Source organism: Macaca nemestrina, chromosome 11, assembly GCF_043159975.1.
Source record: "Macaca nemestrina isolate mMacNem1 chromosome 11, mMacNem.hap1, whole genome shotgun sequence".
Lineage (NCBI taxonomy): Eukaryota > Metazoa > Chordata > Mammalia > Primates > Cercopithecidae > Macaca > Macaca nemestrina.
Window position 1 is genome coordinate 9,707,898 of NC_092135.1, and position 20,553 is coordinate 9,728,450.

The 20,553-nt window shown below is 46.5% G+C and overlaps 1 protein-coding gene across 50 annotated transcripts in view; it reads left to right on the forward strand.

The window, feature by feature from the left end:
* Window positions 1-20,553, forward strand: part of LOC105492460 (cytoplasmic linker associated protein 1) — a 309,888-nt gene that overhangs the window by 277,782 nt on the left and 11,553 nt on the right. For all 50 annotated transcript variants that reach the window (XM_011759589.2, XM_071072569.1, XM_011759597.2 and 47 more), the window contains 3 exons: window positions 1,744-1,972; window positions 4,267-4,457; window positions 6,271-6,399. In XM_011759589.2, coding sequence (XP_011757891.2) covers window positions 1,744-1,972; window positions 4,267-4,457; window positions 6,271-6,399 — 549 coding nt within the window. The remainder of the gene's footprint in view (window positions 1-1,743; window positions 1,973-4,266; window positions 4,458-6,270; window positions 6,400-20,553) is intronic.

Below are 20,553 nucleotides of genomic sequence, written 5' to 3' on the forward strand. Positions count from 1 at the left end.
TTAACAGTGATTAGAATTGGGAGTTGAGCTTTATTTTTAAAATGTCTGAAGTTTTTAAAACCCTTCTCTTTTTTTGTTGTTTTTTTTAAACCTCCTGTTCAATGGCTTACCTTTTTCTTTTATAAATAATTTTTCATTATAATAGTAGTATTTTTAGAAGACTTATAAAAAGAAGCAATTAAAACCATCTATGAATTTTCTTCCACCCAGAGAAAACCTCTGTTAAGATTTGATTTATACCTTTTTAGTCTTAATTTGTTTCTGTCTATGCATATATTATGAATTCTTTTTACATCTTAATTAATATAAAATTTTGTTTGTGGGTGTTAAAAACCAAATGCATCCTAGCACCTCCACTAGATTCAAGTCCAAAAGAATTGAAAGCAGGGACCTGAACAGATATTTGTGCACCATTGTGTCGTAGCAGCATTATTCACAAAAGCCAAAAGGCGGAAGCAACCCAAGTGCCCATCAGCAGATGAACAGATAAACAGAATGTGGTATATACACACAGTGGGATGTGCTCAGCAATTCCACTTACCTGAGGTACCTAGCATAGGCAACCTCCGAGAGACAAAGTAAAATAAAGGTTATCAGGGATTGTGGGGAAGGGAGAGGGATGAGGATGCAGGGTTTTTGTTGGGGATGATGAGAAAGTTTTGGGTATACATAGTGGTGATGGTTACCCATCATAAATGTATTTAATGACAATTATATACTTACGAATGATTAAAATGATGTGTTACATCTACTTTTCTTTTACAACCAGAAAAAAGTGTAAATGCATTAGCACAAGTTGAGAGAAATGTATCCTGTCATCAGCACAAGTAAAAATTTTGCCATAGGTGTCACCGACGTGTTCTGGCTGCCTGGAATGTTTCCACCGTTGTTGGATAGTCAGATGCCTGGGATGAGGAAAACAGTCTGGCCCCGTTGCCAGCACCAGCCCACACCTGCTGGGCTACACTGCCACCTGCAAAGGGGCTAGACCAGTGGTGTGCCCCATATGAGAGGACCCTAAGAGTAAAAGTGATTTGCTCTTGTCAGTACCATGGCAAGGGGCCAGTCAGAGGGCCAGCGGTTGAATTTGTTGAAGACAACTTTCAGAATGTATTAGCAAAGAAAAACAAAATTCGGAAGATACTAAAGACCTGTTCTTTGACCCAGCATAACAACTCTGAGTCAGAAATATCTAAAAGAAGGATGATATGCCTAGGAGGTGCTGAGTTCTCTGTCACAGGAGATTGTGACACATTGAGGCCCAGCACTAGGCAGGAATACATAGAGTACAAGGAATTAATTTGGGGATGGATGACACCCATTAGACTTAATGATGGCAGTTGGAAGAGCTTCTGTCTGTGGATGTGGGCAGGGCCGCAGTGCAAATCCCCCATTGCTGATCTGGTCCTTGAGAGCAGGGATGTGAGTGGACAGCCTTTCCTTCTCAAGGAAAGGCTTCTGAGCCTTTCATCCCTCAGGAAACGTCTTGGTAAAGTGAATCACCAAATTACAAAGTAAAGGAGATTTGAAGTGTAAAGACTAGATGCAAATGCAGGCATATTGTTCCTTTTATGGTAGTTGATGGATTTGGTATTTTTACACTGCAATACTAATAGCTGTCCTTTTGTCACTGGCCATACATATTTCAAGTGAAAATCTCTGGCCCTCTTAATATTTCTGAGCATTCAAAGGAAATGTCCATTATAAGTCCCAGAAGGGAACTGACAGTGTACTGTGCTCCAGGTGTCCCGCGATGGGGGTGCTGCCTCCCCTGCCACCAGTGAGGTAGAAGGAGGCCGGACAGCTCTGGATAACAAGACCTCGCTACTCAACACCCAGCCTCCGCGCGCCTTCCCGGGACCGCGGGCACGAGACTACAACCCATACCCCTACTCAGATGCCATCAACACCTATGACAAGACTGCCCTGAAAGAGGCTGTGTTCGATGACGACATGGAGCAGCTTCGAGATGGTTGGTGTCTCTTTGCTTAACTGTCCCCACCCAGAAGTGCTTCCCTTGTGCTCCCTCCTGTCTGGCCAGTACCAGGCCCACTGGTCAGATGTAAATGGAGACGCTGGGTCTGTTCTTTCTGCTTAGTCATTTGTTCAGGCACTACTTACTGAATCCCTACTGTGTGCTTAGGCACGGGGAACACGGCAGTGAACAGAAGCACAAGTGGCAGGGCGGTGAGGAAATAAACAGTCACACATGATATGAAGTAGCCACTGCCACAGCTGAGCATGAGGGAAGGCCAAACTCTACCATCAGGGAGGCTCTGCTGCAGAACCCAGGGCCCAGGCAAGCCAGGGGTGTAGGAACAAACAGGATGGCGAGCACGGGCTCAGCCTTTGTGAAGGCCTTGGACCTGCGCTTCCCAGCTCCCCGAGCTGTGGAGTGAGATCCTGAAGCACCGCTCCGAGGCTTCCCTCTCCTCTCACACCTGCTTTGTAACCAGGTTTTCCTGGAGCTGTGTTGACCTCCGTGCTGCATTTGGGAGGCAGGGGTTTGACATACACTGACCACTTGCATTACCGTGTGTGGTGCTAAGCTAAGCGTGGGGTCAGAAAGATTTGCCCAAAATGTAATGTAAGCACATAACATAGGAAGTAGGGAGGAGAGGCAGAGCTAGTCTGGTTTCTTTCTGGCTCCTGTGTTAAGACCAGTATCCATTATTGAATAAACTAGTGAGTGATGAGTATGTATTTGTACGACGGTATTTTTATCCAAAACTTAATTATTTGTTTTTTCATCTCTCATGTTACGTGATTTGGTTTATTTCAATCTGATAGTGCTTTTAAAAAATTATAGTTTTGAGGCCTGTTTATTTCTCAAGCTTGAATGAGTAATTAGAACCTACATTAGAATTCTAAATAGTTAAAATTCACTGAGGGCCTACTGTGTGTCATGAAGTGTATGGGTTGCCGGGGACCGAGGCACAGGAGACACAGTCCCTGGCCTCAGAGAGCTCACGGTCTGTCAGGGAAGTAGACTGATAGTGCCAGAGAAGGCCTGTGCTGGAGGCAGATGCCAGATCCAGTGGGGGCCCAAAGAAAAGAAAGCTGATCCTCTTGCAGAGATCAGATAGTAGGGGAATGCTAAGATAGAAGGGAAGTTCTCTGTTTGAAAGCAGAAGTGGCTGTAGGGATGAAAAGCCGAATCACTTGGCTATTAATTGCTTATGGGCTGGTGGGTAGCGTCTCAGACTCTGCCCACACTCTGTTTACTGGGCAGTGAGCGAATAGGGTATAGTGTTTGTAAGGACTGGCACTTCTTGGGAGAAGTGGACTATTTGTTTTCATTGCTTATAGAATTGTTTACCTTATCCTTTATAGATCTCGATTAAGGTAGAAATTACAATGTTGGTTATTCACCAACTGTTTACTAAAAGGCTTAAAGAAAAGGAGAAAAAGGTAGGAAGGCAGGAGGAAATGACAGAGTTCTTTACCATTTCAGGCTTTCTTGTGTGTTTGCTACCCCATCTTAGAAGCTAAAGAAGTATGCAAATACACGTTTAAGTAGTTCCTAATAACTTGTCTGATGTGTTTGTTTTTTCATCCTCTCTATTTAATGTTGAATATTCAGAGTTGAGGTTTCTTAAAAGAACATGGAGGAGAAAGGATGTGCCTTTCTGCCATAGAAACCGTGTTCACAGCCCTGCAGGTAACTATGTTGAGTCATCTTGGGCCAGTTTTTAGTCTCCACATAGATAGTCCACCAGTAGTCCAAACACCTTGATTGGTGTGTGTTCACCATGCTGGTTCCTAAGCTATAGACATTTGAGAAGGGGATGGATGATAATCAGATGTGTTGGTGAGGAGGCCTTGAGGAATATGTGTGTATGGGAGTGGATTTGACCCTGGTAAAAGGCTGTCCAGTGGTGGGGCTGACTCAGGACCATGGCAGTGGGAGAGAGTTTCGGAAAATAAGAGGGTTGAAAAGGGACTTTGGTGGATGCAGGCATTTCTCCTCTCTATCTGAAGTAGAAGGGAAAAGATAGCAAGGAAGGGTGAAGACGTTGACTGTTGGTACTGGACAGCTGGTCTCGCACCTCTGCTTTCACAGTGAACTTGGTGAGAAGGTTGGTGGAGGGTGTGTAGGCTGAGGCCGGACAGTGAAGCGGAGTGGAGGGTGGGAGGGGAACCATGAAGGAGGTGTCGCCTCTGGGAGATGAGGCAGGAAGGGAAGGATCACTGGGCACCACTGAGGAAGCCCTTGTGCCGGGCATTTCCTCACGAGGTGACGTATGGTGTGGTGTGTTTCACCAGTGCCCATCGACCATTCTGACCTGGTGGCTGACCTTCTGAAAGAGCTGTCCAACCATAACGAGCGAGTGGAGGAACGGAAGGGAGCCCTGCTGGAGCTGCTCAAGATCACACGGGAAGACAGCCTGGGTGTCTGGGAGGAGCACTTCAAGACCATCCTGCTCCTGCTGCTGGAGACCCTCGGAGACAAAGACGTGAGATGCTGGTTTGGCCTTACCTTGCCCCTTTCCGTGTAATGGGGTCACGATGTCCTTTTTTTGCTGGGCTTGGCTTCAGCTTTACTTTCTGGGTTGTGCTTACTGTTTACATCAAAACATTTATTTGTTCATTTTTCACATATTTTCTGAGCACGTTTAGTAAGGTCATGTTTTTATCAGCAACAAGCTGCTTCTTGGCTTACGTGCATGGTCTGCAACTGGGTTTATAGTAGTTGAGGGAACCTCGTTCCTGCATCTAGTTGCTTTAACACAGAATTTCTTAAAACTTCATTAGCATAGAATGTGGTCTTTTAGGATACACTTTTTCACTTGTGAGTTTGATTTTTGTTTCATATGTAATTGAGAAATAAAAAGGTCCATTTTAAAAGACCTAATTAAATGCTACATTCCATGAAATTCCATCTTGGTTCCCCCCTACATATGTTAAGAGTTCCAATAATTTTAATCAGTCAAGTGGCAGGCTCCAGAAGCATGATTCTGATTTTTGTATTATTAATATTAAAATAAAAAAGCTTCATTATGCTGGGACATTTGAATGTGACAAACTAGGCATTTGTGACATGCCTGGTCTGTGATCTGCACATTGCACATAGAGAACTCTTAAAAGGGGGAGTAATCTGGTTAAAGTCCTGCCTTCTCCCACCTGTGGAGCTGGTCCCTTATATGGAAACAGGAATAGATGCTGGGAATTACCAGAATTAAACCTCTGCAAGAAAAACTTTCTCCATCCACATTGGCTTTGTGTAGGCCAGCAGAAATGAGAAGAGAGTGCTGTGATGAGGGGCTGGAGGAGGGGGATGGGAGGATTGCCAGGAGGTGACAGGCCATGCCCACGGCCAGCTAGAGGGGACTTGCATGGCCACCGAGTGACAGGGAGGCTGCTGCGTGCCATGCTGTGGAGACTCAGATAGCTTTCTGATGCTTCGGATTAATGGTTTGGTTTAGAGATAAGTAAAGATAGAAGAATGGTAATAAGTAATCTGTTTCACCTTTTTTTAAAAAAAAACTTCTTAAAAATACTTTTTAAAAAAGACAAAGTATTGGCTCGTAAGGCAGTTATGCCTTGTTGGCTCTGTTGGGAGACAAAGTGATGCCATGTAGAAGACAGGGAAAATGGTGTATTAGTGTGTGAATTGTACAGATGAGTGACAGAGAATCAGGATGTACTTTCTGGCTCTGTTTGGTGTAAACTCCATTCTCTTTTATTGAGATTAGGAGTCTGTTTGGAATGGCTTTCCTCCAGATGCATGACTCTGGCCTTAACCAACTTGAGGCCTCTACACACCCAGTGATCTCATCACATGGAAGGTCAGGAATAATGACAGGCCTTCCACTGTCCTTAGGTGGAGTTCAGTCTTACAGGCTGTGTTGATGAAACATCCAGGTGCTTTGTACACATTCTTTCATACATTTTACAGAAGCGTAATTTGTAGGCTGAAGCCTCAGGAAATCTGAAAATCCCCAGAAAACTGGTAATGAACTTAGGTGTATCATCCTCATTTGGTCTCGAGTGCACGGCATGTTCGAGAAGCTTGTTTCAGTGCCTGTCAGGCACTGGGTTCTGGGAATGTCACCCTAAGGCACAGTGCCTGCCTTCATGGAGCTGATGTCTAGAGAGCCAGTGTCAAGTAAAGCTGATTTCAGGTAAACCATGTGATCTGTGTAGAGGGTTCTGCAAGGTTCCGGGGAACCCAGAACTGGGTGCTTGGCCTTGCCGAACCTGCTGACTGCTGTGTGTGAAAGTGCGGTGTGGTGTTTGGTGATGTCTTCCTTTCCCCTTGTACTCTAGCATTCAATTCGAGCACTGGCATTGAGAGTTTTGAGGGAAATTCTGAGAAATCAACCAGCAAGATTTAAAAACTACGCCGAGCTGACGATTATGAAGACTCTGGAAGCCCACAAAGACTCCCATAAGGAGGTGAGTCAGTCACGTGGCCGGGGTGCTGAACAGGCGGGTCATGGGGAGCTGCTGGGATGTGGAGATAGAGGAATCAGAATCAGCCCACAGCTTAAGAGCCCCTTCCTTGGGTCTCGGCCATGTCGAGTCCCCATTGCGGTCATCCTTGTTGAGCAGTGGCGCAGTTCCAGGGCCAGTGCCATTTGTTCAGTTCCCAGCTCCTTCTCGCTGTTTCCAGCAGGCCTGCCCTGTCCCTGAGATGTGTTCCACGCCTGGGCTTCCGGCTGCCTTTGTGGGAGGGAAGGGTCTGCTGCTGCTTTCTGGCATTTAGCCTCTAGTAGTCTGGTGTGGGAGGTGGAGACCAGCTTTGGAATCGCAGACGTGCAAGTCCCAGAACCAATGCCTCCTTGCTCCAAATATGTGGACCAGTCATTTCACCTTCTGAGCCTCCGTTTCCTTGTGTGTAAAACAGGAATGGATATTTCCACAGAGTTTTTCATGAGAATTAAATGAGACGGCCAGGGGTGGTTCCAGCCCAGCTCCTGCCAACAGCGGTTAGCACGCTGCTGTACTGACCTTCCTCCCTGCCGGCATTCAGTGTGCCGCTCTCTGCAAGATGAGGCTGAGTGGAGGCAGCCCTGCCGTGCCCCTTCCACTCGCTGTTGAGTATTTAAAACGCTAGCAAGCCATCTCTGCAGTTTCTGGCATTGGGACGTCAGCTGCCTGGTAGAGAGCGGCAGAACATGTGTCTGTATCCTGCACGCGTGCCATGGAGGGTGCACACTCAGCAGAAACTCAGCCTGTTACTTACTGGATTGTCCAACCCCTGTGCCTCACCAGGCTTTCAAGTAGCTAGAAGCCTACAGAGAATGGGGAGGTGGCTGGAGCTGTCCTGATACAAATGATTCAGTGACACCCTTCAGTAAAATGAACTGTGGGAAACAAAATCATATATTGGAACTTCAGAAAACAGCCTGCCAGATAATGGGTTTGACCCCAAAGTGAGACATAACTACTTGCCCGGTTTGATCTCCTGGCTCATGTGTGACTGTCATGTGAGCACGCTCATGGATTAAGGGAATTGTAATTAACACAATTCTTCCATCTACATAGAGAGACCCTAGATCGTAGTTCTGTTTGGCATTTGTGTGGCTGCTTAAGCAGTGACTGATGTGACCTCTTCAAATCTCCACCACAATTGTAGCTCAGCAAGGGCGAAGGTCTTGTCCTCAGACTGGGCCTCTCTCCACCTGCTAGTCCTAGAAAACAGCACACAGTGCACAGGGGATGGATGTGTTTTCAGACTAATGACTGGGTTTCCAAAATCTGGCTTGGTTGCATGATGGCGATAATCACTCACATTTGAACAAAGCACTTTTCATTTATAATAACTCATTTAAAAAACGTGAAGACCAGGTGAGCTAGTACGATCAATATAGTGATTCCCAGGTGAGGAGGGAAGGTCCTAGATTAGGGGGGTCCAATCTTTTGGCTTCCCTGGGCCGCGTTGGAAGAATTGTCTTAGGCCACACATAAAACGCACTAATGATAGACGATGAGCCTTTAAAAAAAAAAAAATCACAAAATATTTTCATAATGTTTTAAGAAAGTTTTTGAATTTGTGTTGGGCTGCATTCAAAGCCGTCCTGGGCCACGGGTTGGACAAGCTTGTCCTAGAGGAACTGTATGCACAGCAGTTACTGGCAGAACTGAGATATAGCTAGGTTTTGCGTCTCCTTTAAGGGGCAGCTGGCATTTGCTAACTTTTTAAAACCATAATTGCTTCTCCTTTATGAGAATACATGATCAAAAAATGAAATTAAAATGTTCTTTTTGTTTTGCTTTGTTTTTGAGACAGGGTCTTGCTCTGTCACCCAGGCTGGAGTGCAGTGGCACAAGCTGTGCTCACTGTAACCTCCACCTCCCAGGCTGAAGCAGTCCTCCTGCCTAAGCCCCCCGAGTAGCTGGGACTACAGGCATGAGCTACCACACCCGGCCTGATGTTCTTTTACATAGAGATGATATCAGTTGTTTCCATGGGGCAGTACATACTTAGACTTGGGCATTTAAATGAAATGCCAGGCCGTCCATGGTGTCTTGGCACGTACTTTCTGACTCTCCAGTTGGAAGATATCTATCTAAAGTGAGTCCTAAGAAGTATAAGTTAACAACATTAAGTAATTGATTCGTTATTTGCTGTTTTCTTGGAAGATCTTTTGTTTTTTCTGCAAAATTAGAAATTTAGGAGAGAAAATTCTCAGGTATGAGGCCCTTTAAATTGCCCGAGGGAAAAGAGCAGAATATATGTCCTGCTTAACATAAACTTAGCAGCACTCAGGTTCAGGGGCCTCCATGCTGCCGTTACTGACTTGTGGTAGAGCCGGTGGAGGAGCTGTGTTGGGAACGGTGCCTGCATTGGCAGGCCTTCCTGCTTTGCATAGTTTGACTCACCTTGACTCATTGCCCTTGGAGTTTCCTTATAAAACTTTACTCTGTCTCTTTGCCAGGAGCCACTATAATAACTCAAGAACCTGTATATTTAGGTTTGGGGTTGGGTTTTCCTTTTTCGTTCCTTTTTTTTCTTTTCCCTTGAAGTTCTTAGCTTCCTCTTATTTTAACCAATCTTTTTCCATTCCTTCTTGCTGTTTTTTTAGGGCAGAAGGCTGAGATGCGCATAAAGTTTGTGTTGTAGGCATCTTGTTGGCATATTAATATGGCACATAATTGTTCTCTGGTCCTTCCATTTTCTCATCATTGTATTCAATTCTTACGACTCCAAACATTTATTGAAAAGGATCTGAAATGTTTCTAGACTTACTTTATTTGTCATACAAAGACATAGTCTATTTTCCTGTCTTATTAATACTTCCAAAGTATGTTTATCCCAGAGTGAGCTCTCTTGGAACTTCCTTCTCAATAAGAAGCTAGTTGGTTTTATATTCCCAGACAAAAACTGGGCTTCAGCAGGAGATGAAGAACAGAAAGACTCGGCAGGTTAACATGGGGCTGCTTGTAGAGACACTGGCACCAGCTGCCCTGCTCTTGCCAGCGTGATGTTACCACACCAGCGCGTGCACTGCGGCTCTGACTGTGTGACTGCAGTGAGGAAGGACAGCTGCTTGAAATACAATTTCTGTAAACTGAAATTTGTCACAAAAACTATTTGGGAAGATGGATGAGGTAGGACTGATGATAAGATGGCTTGTTTTCTCATGTAAGCAAGCGTCTGCTTTCTCTGTTTCTTTTGAAAGGAGCTATATGTGCAGAATGTGTTTCTTACACACTGAAAATGTGCCAAGTACCAAATCTGTCTCAGACACCATTCATCCAAAGCTAACATACATGTTCTGTAGTAGTAAGCAAGATAGATGAAGGATTTGGACACCGATTTAGAGTGTTTATTTTAAAAGTTGGTGTTTCTGAGCTTAGACGTAATGTTTTCATAGTCCCTATTTGAATAAGTCTCTTTCATTATCTAACTCCTTTTTTATCTTTTTAGTAAACAGATTTTGCTATTGAGTTTCAGTGCCTCATTCATGAAGCCAGTGTGGTCTGCAGTAGAGTTGGCACTTAGCAAACACCTTAAAGGGCTAAGGCCTTGAGAGCGATCTTTTAAAATTTTGAACCCGTTTTCTGTTTCCAAGAGAACTCCATTTATTTGAACTCTTCTTATGTTAGAATTTGTAATCTGTTTCTTAGAGCTGGTACAGAACCTCTCCTTTGGTGATTAAAAAGAGAGGATTAAATAAGAGAATTGATACTACAAAGAGATTCTGGGGTCAGTGTGAGATACAAATCTTGAGGCAGAAAACCTGGTTTTTAGTCTCGCGTCTCCTGTTGTCCAGCTGTTCCCGGTTTCTTCATCTCAGCATAACCCTGAATAAGCAGTTCTGTTGTGAGAAGGAAAGATATTATGATATAGAAATACGCTTTTAAAATTGTCATATGCTCTACAAATGTTGCTACATGGAACTGTTCTCAGACATCCTTATTCATTTCAGAAGTGCCCATTTCTGAGGAAACATACTAATTATAAATCATTGTATGCACATTTAATGCAAGAATATTTGTTGCTGCCAGTCATTGTGATGTGCCTGTAGTACCCATAATGTTGAAGTTCGCAGTAAATGTTTTATTTAAACTTGAAAGAAGCCCAACTCGAAAGAAGCCCAACTCTGTTTTTTGAAGATATTCTGTAATTGAGGTTTTCCGATCACTAGACTTAGCTTATTCTGAACTTTGCCACGTTAGTGCATATCCAGTTACACTTGTCTGTTAAAAGAGGAAAATATTAGCATCATTCATGTCACCGTGCTGGGTCACCAAACATTTCTTGCTACACACACAAAGGTCGTGGTGTTTAAGGCACCAGAATCCAGCTTCAAGTGGTTTGACTTGTTTTGGGAAGTTTGATTCTTAGATAAATATAAAACCACCAGTATTATGTCTTCAGGGGTTTTATTTTTAAATCATTTCTGGTTAACTTTTTATTTTATGACTTTAAAGAATTAAAATGGCAAAATCAGACCAAAGTTATTTATAAAAGAAGAGAGAACTTCCTGGGAACTTGTCTGGTTTCTGATTCACCCAGCCAGCATGGTGTCTCATGCAGTCCTTTAGACAAACGCCGTAGCCAGAGAAAGGCACCGGTGTGCCAGAGGTCTGTGATCAAATACCAGTTAGAATCACTAGCTGACCTCATCTCAGCCAGATCCCCTGCACTCAAGAATGGCCCTTAGATGCCTTTCAGGGCAGCAGTCATTTGTATCCGTGGACACTGGGAAATAATACGCTGCCTGAACTCTGGAGAAATGCCTTTACCCCTCTGTACTTTGGTTTTTCCTTATCTTTTATCGTACCAAGTGGACTAGATGATTATCTGTGTTTCATCCAGCCTCAAGATAATACAAGTTGCTATTGAGTAACAAACCTAAATCTTCAAATTCTAAATTTTCAGTTTTCCCTGGGCCCAACCTTGGGATGTGACCAGAAGCCCCATTTTCTTTGTAGGTTTTTGCTTTTTAATAAAAAGACAAAACCCCAAAACCTGTATAGCTTCATCAAGAGGTTCCAAGTTACTGAGCCAGCAGTCACACTAATAGCACAAACTCCAATAAATGTTTTATAATTGATGGGTAGTGTGTACTGTAGTCTTCAAGGGCCTTGCGGTTTAGTTGAGATTAAAGCAAAGAGTCATGTGTGCTTCCAAGTGAAGTGCACCAGGAGTTTAGGAGTGGGCCAGAATAGTCAAGGAAGAGTTCCTTAGGGAGTTAGAACCTGAGATGGGCTGAGAAAGAGCAGATAGGGAGAGAACTCTAGGAGCCAAGGCCATGTGGTCAAGGGAGGGGGCATGGGTTGGAAGACACTCCTGGGTTGAACCCCGCTGAGCCAAGACGGCAGGAGACTTACCATTTTGTGAGCCCTCATATTCTCTCTGGCGAGTGAAGAAACATAGCCCACCTCACAGGCTTGTGAAGTGCCAGGCACGGTGTCTAGTTCTGAGTGGCGGCTGTGGTGGCGGCTGCTCCTGCCGTTACTCATGGGTAGGGAGTAGTTCCGCCTTGCCGATGAACTAAGGAGCCAGAGGTGACACCTGCCCTTTAGCTCTTGTAGCTTCAGAAAGAGCCATTGCTTAATGTTAACACCCTTGGGTTTGGGGTTTGAAGGCCTGGGTTCCCATGCTGCTTTTGCTAGCTCGGGCTGCAATTGTGGACAAGTCACAGACACTCTGGATATCTAAAGCACTTGTATGCTGGGTGGGAGGTGGGGGGCAGGTGCTTTATACCCTGCCCTGAGAGGCTGGCATTAAAGTCAAGTGAAGTAAGGTGGTTGACATTGTTGAAAATTGAAGATAGTATCTTTCTTATACTCTTCCATTGAAGAAAGTAGACTGATTTTGAATAGAATTGTCAAGTTTTTAAAATTCTACATAAAGCAGTTACAACTGCATTTCTCTAAATACACCTAAGAAGCTATTAAATGCAATTGAGTAAATTCTAAAACACCAGCAAAAATACGACTTGTATCTTTTGGCTACTGCTTTGTTTGGAATCCGTCCATATTTGAGCTGGGGTAGCCAGTACATTGTCCGCGTTAGGCTAGGAAATGCCGTGGGTGTTTAGAGATGGATACCAGAATTAGAATGCCAAAGAGGAGCCTTACACGTGCTGCCCAGCTTCCCATCTAATGCTGAGCACCTCCTGAGAGGCCAGCCCAGCCTCTGCAGCATCTCCAGGACAGCAGGACACACCACCTCCTGGACTCTCTGCCACTCTTTACACTTCTCATCATTTGCCCCGTTGGCCCTAATTCTACCCCTTAGAGTAGAACAGAATAAATCTCCCACGTAAGAGCCCGACCACATTTGAAGATGTCCATTGTGTTGCCCTGAATCTATTTTTCCAGGCAAGGATGTGATGACTGTCTTGTTAGAGGTCATTTCATATAGACACTACTCCTCAGGCTCTTCAAAGTTCCTTGGAATTTTGTGCATGCACATTTTTCAGGGGAAGAGACTCATCAGGTAGAGTTGGATGATAAGATGTCATAATCTGAAATACCTTTAAAATAATTGATTTAGGTTCTCCCTTTCATTTTACTGATGAGGAAAATCAAGGCATAGAGAATGAAGAAATTTACCCCAAGCTCACTTGGCTAGTTGATGCCAGAACCAGGGCCAAAACTCAGGTCTCCAGACTTAGAGCCTGCAACTTTTATTTCCCCTCCCACTGGTACTGAGCCTAGCTAAGTGAGGACTCTTGTCCCAGGTTCAGGGCCATGCTGGCACTCTGTTGTAAATCTCAGGACCATGTCAATGCCAATCTGGGACATTGGTCGTTTTTTTTTCCCCCAGTCTACTGGTGGATACTTAAACTCATAGTCAATCCAATTTTTTACGGTCTTTCTGGCCTTTCCCAGAAGGTGGCGCTAAACTCTTCCTTAGCTTCCACACGATTGAGGAGCTACGCTCAGGACATCTACCATGAAGAGTTCTTTGATTCCAGCCACTGTTGTTCCTGGACCTTTGCTTTTTTTTTTTTTTTTTTTTTTTTTGACTCAACCAGTTATTCTGGTGTGTCTGTGACAGAGCCAGATCACAACCTTGTGAACCTAAACCATGCAATCCAAAGTTTGAAAACTTTATGTGCTAAAAGAAAGAAACCTTTAAGCAAACACTCACCAGTATTCTGAGTAATAATCCCATTTTTAAAAAGCTAGATGTGAAAATTATGTTTTTCTTAGCTAGACACTATTACTTCACTGACTCTGAAAGGGGAAGGAGTCCTGTGTTTCTAATGAGACTGTAGCAGAATTGGAACCGTTTTTGATGACTTCAAGGCAGATTATAACCCAGAAGGCTTTTTGATCCTGTCCTCTTTGAATAGTCCCTCACCCCTTTCTAACTCCTGCCACTTCTGGCCACCGTGTGTACTAAGTGGTATTGTCTTCCTTTGTTTCTGCTGCCCATGTTGACTTTTGCTCTCTGTTTGCTTACATTTATAATCTTTGCTTCTTATGTTACATAGAACACAGGGGCAAAACCTAAAGTTCACCCTGATTCAGGCAGCTCGCCAAAGCCAGGGGTTTGGCGTATAGAGGGAAGTTGAGAACACCTACCTGCCTTGCCAAAACCAGCGTCTGTCTTGGGAAACTTGCTGTAACTCCAGCGAAAAAGAGGGCCTCAAACTACCCATCTTAATGTGCAGCTTCTGACTGTATTTTCAGACATTTTAGAACCAAAGCCCTCATCCATGTTAGATACATTTGATCATCCGGGCGTGGTGGCTCACGCCTATAATCCCAGCACTTTGGGAGGCCAAGGCAGGCAGATCACTTGAGGTCAGGAGTTTCAGACCAGCTTGGCCAACATGATGAAACCCTGTCTCTACTAAAAATACAAAAAAAAAAATTAGCCAGGCGTGGTGGTGTGCACCTGTTGTCCCAGCTAGTTGGAGGCTGAGGCAGGAGAATCACTTGAACCAGGAGGCTTCCACCAAGATGGCGCCACTGCACTCCAGCCTGGGCAACAGCAAGACTCTGTCTCAAAATAAAATAAAATAATAGATAAATTTCACCAAATGCTTCCTGCAGGCCACATCCAGAATTCCTGGATTTTTGTAAGGTGAAGGGCTCCTTGGGTTTGGGTTTCAGCACAGCAGATCTGAAACAGCCTTTTTTCCCAGCAGCTGCCTGTAGGGTAATTCACTTTAACCTGAATGGCAATAGAGTGCGGGAGATGGGGAGGAGAGAAGGAAAACTGCGAGTTCTCACCATGAACCCCACAGTCGATTGCCTGTTCTCACTAATCCTCGTTGCAACCCCAAAGAGCACCAGGAGGCCTTAGCTTGCTCCTGTCAAGCCTGGAAAGCAACGCTGCCAACTCTTGAATCCTGTCTCCAGAGCCGTGTTCTTTCCACCCACTGAGCTGTTTCCCACCTCCCCGGGGACCTCAGATACTGACTCCTGTGCTTCAGGGCTTTCTAACTTTGATACGCTACAGAATCATCCAGTGTTTCCTGACCTTTTATTTCTTTTTCCAGGTTTAAAAACAGGCCTAAAAGTTCCTCAGCTTTCAGGCTGGTGTGTTAGGATACTCGTGCAGTGATTTCTCACAGTAGAAAGCCAGCAGTTTCTGAGCATGGTTTCATTGCTGGGCCAGATTAGAAAAGAGAGGGACTGTCTCCTTCCACTTTTCACCATCCACTCAGCCGTGTGTAACTCAGCCACATAGGCGCACAGCCACGTGCTTGGCTCTCCCAAACACACACAGATTCAGAGACGCCCTCGGGATCTGCACAAATGGGGGAGGAAGAAGAGCACCCCGTCTGAGGTAACCCATTACCTGACGGAGCTCTTCCAAGAAACACGGCAGTCCTCCTCAGACAGCTGGTGACTGGAAAGCCTGAGCTGAAGTCTCTTTTCCGAAGAACTAGTCTGTTGCTCTGCCAGTGTGTCACCTGGAATGGTACTCTCTGGGCCTTGTACAGTTGATTTTTCCACAGCCCAAGCTGATCATTTGTAGATAACCTGCCGTGCTCCTAGTTTTCTGTGCTAGCTCCTTAGGAAAAGTGTAAATCCAAGTCAATGCGGCATTCTCCAGATGTGACTTTGTGAGTCATGAGCATTAAAAATATGTACGCTGGGCTGAGTGTAGTGGCTCATGCCTGTAATCCCAGCATTTTGGGAGGCTGAGGTGGGCAGATCATTTGAAACCAGTTTGGTTAACATAGTGAGACCCCATCTCACATACTGAGACCCCTACAAAAAACTTAAAATATTATGCGTGCCTGTAATCCCACCTACTTGGAGGCTAAGGTAGGAGGATCTCTTAAGCCCTGGAGATCGAGGCTGCAGTGAGCCATGATTACACTATCACACTCCAGCCTGGGCAACAGAGCAAGACCCTGTCTCTGTGTGTGTGTGTGTGTGTGTGTGTGTGTGTGTGTGTGTGTGTGTGTCCCACGCTATGGGGAAAGTAGTTCAGCTATTTATTGAGCACCTGGTATATACTGGACATTGTGCCAGGCATGGGGGATAGAAAGATGGCTGAGATGGGATCTTGCCTTCAAGGAACTTTTAGTCTAGTGGGAGGGAAAATTTCAGCAAAATATTTACCTGCAGTGATAAAATGAAGCGTACACATGATGAGGCGTCCTGGGAGTTGTGTTGCAGTAAGTCCTCAGGGTGACTTGGCCAGGGGCATAGAGATGTGGCTGGGCAGGGTGTGGGCAGGGAGAGGAGGCACCACATAGGCAGGAAGGAGCCAAGCCTTGCTGAGGAGCCTCTGGCATCTTAGAGGTCATTGGAGAGGGCAGGCCCGTCATGATGTTGGCACTGGACCCCAGGGAAGGAGCTGGCTTACCAGTGTTACCCATTCTTAGAACATTCAGTGTGATGTTCTCTGTGGAGTCTCGGGGTCCCAGAGCTCTGCCCCCCTCACTCCCCATCCCCAGCAACTTGGGAGCTCCCGGCTCAGCGGCTGTGCCTTCTGGTGGCGCCTGTGCTGCTCAGCTCCACTCTGGTGTCATTCCTCCACCAACACCTAGCTTGTGTTTTGTTTTTGTTTGCGATGGGGTTTCTCCATGTTGCCCGGGCTAGTCTCAAATTCCTGGGCCCAAGTGATCCACCCAGCACAGCCTTCCAAGTAGCTGGGGTTATAGGCGGGAGCCTCCATGTCTGGCTTAGCCATCATGTGTTTTGTAGCTGAAATATACCAAGCTGGTTCACATCTTGTCTCTCTTAATTCAGATAACTGTCAAAGTAGATACTTTAAAATCCTCCTTTTAGGCTGGGCGCTGTGGCTCACACCTGTAATCCCAGCACTTTGGGAGGCCAAGGTGGGTGGATCACTTGAGGCCAGGAGTTTGAGACCAGCCTGGTCAACATGGTGAAACCCCATCTCTACTAAAAATACAAAAACTAGCCGGGTGTGGTGGTGGGCACCTGTAATCCCAGCTACTTGGGAGGCTGAGGCATGAGAATCGCTTGAACCTGGAGGCAGAGGTTGCAGTGAGCCGAGATGACTCCATTGCACCGCAGCCTGAATGATAGAGTGAGAGTCTGTCTCAAAACAATAAAAATAAAATCCTCATTTTAGGAGTTTTTAATTAAAAAATGGAAGCTCAGACCAGGGAGGTTTTTTGCCAGAGGATTGAACTAAGGTTTGTCTCCTGTCCTTCTCTCAGAGGCTGAGAATGTGCTCATCTAACTCTGGAGGCTGCCCTTGTCGGGGCAAAAAAGTTAAAGGTCATATGTACACACCAGGGTCCAAACAGTACTCTGCTTTCAGGTGACCTGTGTGGCAAAAGCTACTTTGGCAGGAGTTTGAATTGGCAAGAAAAAGAAATCACGGTGGGCTTCCTTCAAATAGGCTCCTTCCTATACGTTTGTGGCATGGAGTGAATGCCATCAGCGTTGAGTCTAACACTTTGGCTGGCAAGGGAAGGCCTGCTCACTGAGGTGCCTGGATGAGGCAGAGGCAAGGTAGGCTGGCCGTGCATGGCTGAGGGCCCTTGAGCTGGAGGAAGGCCCGCAGAACACCAAAGAAGCCTTCTGCACACATCCATTCTCCCTCCTCCTCCCGTCTAATCCTGGCCGCCCACAGGAAGTGCATCAGGTAGCAGGTCCCCGCCATCTGATTCTTTCCTGGGTCTCCGCACCCTCGCGCTGCCCCTCTGCATAGACTACCCTCAGTCTGCCCTGAACCACCAGAGCATGGCCCAGTCCTCAGCGGTGTGGCCAGCGCTCTGAGCTCAGTCTCTGACACACAGAAGGCACCTGGTCAGTGCTGGGTGAACAAACGTCCACACAGAGCACAAATGAGAGGAAAGAATCCTGTCAGGTGCTTGAGAGTTGGACATGACTTTTAAAATAAAATTGCCTCTCTACAGTGCTTTGTCCTCGAGCCTGACCTTCACATACGTAGTGAGCACGGGCGAATCTTGGGTGTTGTGACCTGTACACGGTACTTACCCTTAAGCCATGCTGACCCGGGGCTCCATCAGGGATTCATCCATAATCCCGGTGTAGGCCCCAGAGGTGGCTGCAGTGTGTTCACTCTAGGGTGCCGGCTACATGGTGATGCGTGTGGTGATCTTACTTCATGAGACTCCTAGCCTTTCCTCCGCGCTGCAAGGAGTTAGCGGGTCCTCCTAGAGAAAGTACAAAAGGCCTCCACGAGAAAGATGTGAGGGAGGTAGGGCTTCTTTAAGTGGGACATAGTCTCAGACAGCCAGGAGAATGAATTCTCAGTCCCTCAGTAAGTACTAAACTCCTGGTAAATGCCCAGCTTAGTGGGTACTGAGGTATGACAGAAATGTTTCAGTTCTAAGCTGTTTGGTAAGAAGAAACACACACGGAAATGCCACCAAAAATACAAAGCCGTCTGCATGTGGTGCCGTATGAGTGTCACAGACAGAAGAACAGAAGTTGGGGGAAAAGTGTCACCGGTCCGATAGGGAGGCCTAGGCAGGGGCTGGGACATGTGTGTCAGCCACATCTGAGGGACGGTGAGTTTTGTAGTTCAGCAGACGGGCTTTATGGAGAGAGTGGGAGGTCAGCAGGAGCAGTCATGATGATGGTGCTGGCTGCACCACGGAGCACCTCCCGTATGCCGGGGTGGGGTTCCCTTCAGGAATCCAATGAGGCGCAGCCTGCTCCTCAAGTGTACCGCCCTGCCACCTTCCACCCTGAGCCAGGCCTGGGCTGCCAGCTTTCCCTGGCCTCACACAATTCAAGTAGATTTTCTGGAATACATTTTCCTTGCTACCAAGGTTATATTGTAATGGTAAAAACCGCAACTAATTTGGCACCAGCCTAATGTTCTTTGCAATTTTTCTATCTAAAAAGTATGAAGAGGAAAACAGTTACCCATAATCTTACTGCCCTGAGAGAAGCAGCGTTAACCCTTGGTGCACTTTCTTCCAGGGGTTTTGTAGTGATAAGTGTCAGGTAGTGGGTGTGAGTAGCCAAAGCTCATATGGGGCTTTGTAATGAAAAACCCACTGTCAGCAGCACGGCCGGCCCCAAACATGTCCATCGTGAATGGGATGAACTCAGCTGTCTAGTTGGAAAAATTTCCCTCTGCCATTCCACAGAGCAGAGCTGACAACGTGGACCCACGCACACTCCCTGAAGTGAGCCGTGCTCGTGCGGCGGTGTAGCCCTGGGCCGAAGGTGAAGCCCAGGCTCTTCTGGAGCCACAGTCTCTTCCCAGAGCCCAGGGGAGCCTCAGTGAGGGCCCCAAAGTGACCCAAAGCAGCTTGTATGGCCTCTGAGCCCAGCCCTGGGCCTGTCTGCTACACAGCTCAGGTGGCCTCTCTGTGGGCCTCCTGTCCGTTTGCCACGCTCCCTGACTCGTGCAGACTTCTTCACCCGCTCCATGCCCATAGCTAGAAGCAGCTTTCCAGATGATCCGTATGCTGTTTCCATGGGCCTGCCTTGCTTCAGTCACAAGGGCTGGGATGACTGGAGCTGTGGGCTGGTGGTCTTCACCTTTTTGTTGTATGAAGTTAGAGTTGAGTTACTTTGAGTAGCAGAACATAATGCAGAGAGGAATCTGGATGCAGTGAGCAGCCCAGCCAGGGCGGGCAGCAGGCGGAAAGTGTTTGAGTTCGGTTGTGCTTTGTAAGAAAATGCCTGTGCGTATAGCCTGGTGCCTGTCTGTGTCTGTCATTTATACAATGTGGACTCTGTGCCGCTGATGGTAGGGAGCATCCTTTACTGACTGCTGGATCGTGAGTACTGCTTCCCATTCATCTCTGTGACATCCCTGTTTCACAGATGAGGACATGGAGTTGTAGCATTTGGGACTGGCGTGACGGGGACTTGCTCCCTGAGCCCAAAGCCCAGGCTCTTTCCACCAGGCTTTCTGCTGTCCTCTTTCTTCCTCACTGGGTTTTGCATTTAGCTTCCATCTTTATTACAAGAGGGTCTTGTGGCCCTCCAGAAGTCAGAGGCTGCTCCTCTGACCATGAGACGGCCATTTCACGTACCTCCCTAAAAAATGGAAGGCAAAGGGGTCATCGTGAGCACAGAGTCGTAGAAAAGCAACTTTCCAGAAGAGATTCCTCAGGAAAACCCTTTCAGGGGCTTCTCTCTGTGCCTTCCCAGCTGCCTGGCAGGTGGGCCTCTTCCAGGAAGTGCCAGCGTTGAAGTCACTGATCTCCTCCAGGCTGCTTTCCAGATGCTCCAGTTGTAGGTGTCCCACAAGCCATTGGGAAGCATTTCTGTATTCAGCTCCTAGTCTTCTAGGCCAGAGGTTCTCCAATTTTAGTGTGTCTAGAAATCACCTGGTGCTTGCCAACACAGCTCGCTGCACCCCCTCCCCCAGTTGGGCCCCACCTCTGAGTAAGCAGGTCTGGGTGGGCCTGAGAAGTTGCATTTCTAACAGGCTCCCAGCACTGCTGCTGGCGCTGATGGGGGGCTGCACTTGGACTACCACTTTTCTAAGGTTTTTGCCAGAATCCCCCATATCTGCCTTTCCGTGGCCCACACTCCCCTTTAAAATCACCCTGCAGACCACCGTGTTTACTTTAACAATTGAGCCAGGCGAAGCAATGGCTGTCGTCTGACGTTGAGTGAGGTCATTGTCCTTTGGCCTCTGAAATCAGAAGCGATGTTTGATCTTTCGCTTCGTGTGGCCTGTGGAGCTCACTCTCTGGGGGAACTGGGCGT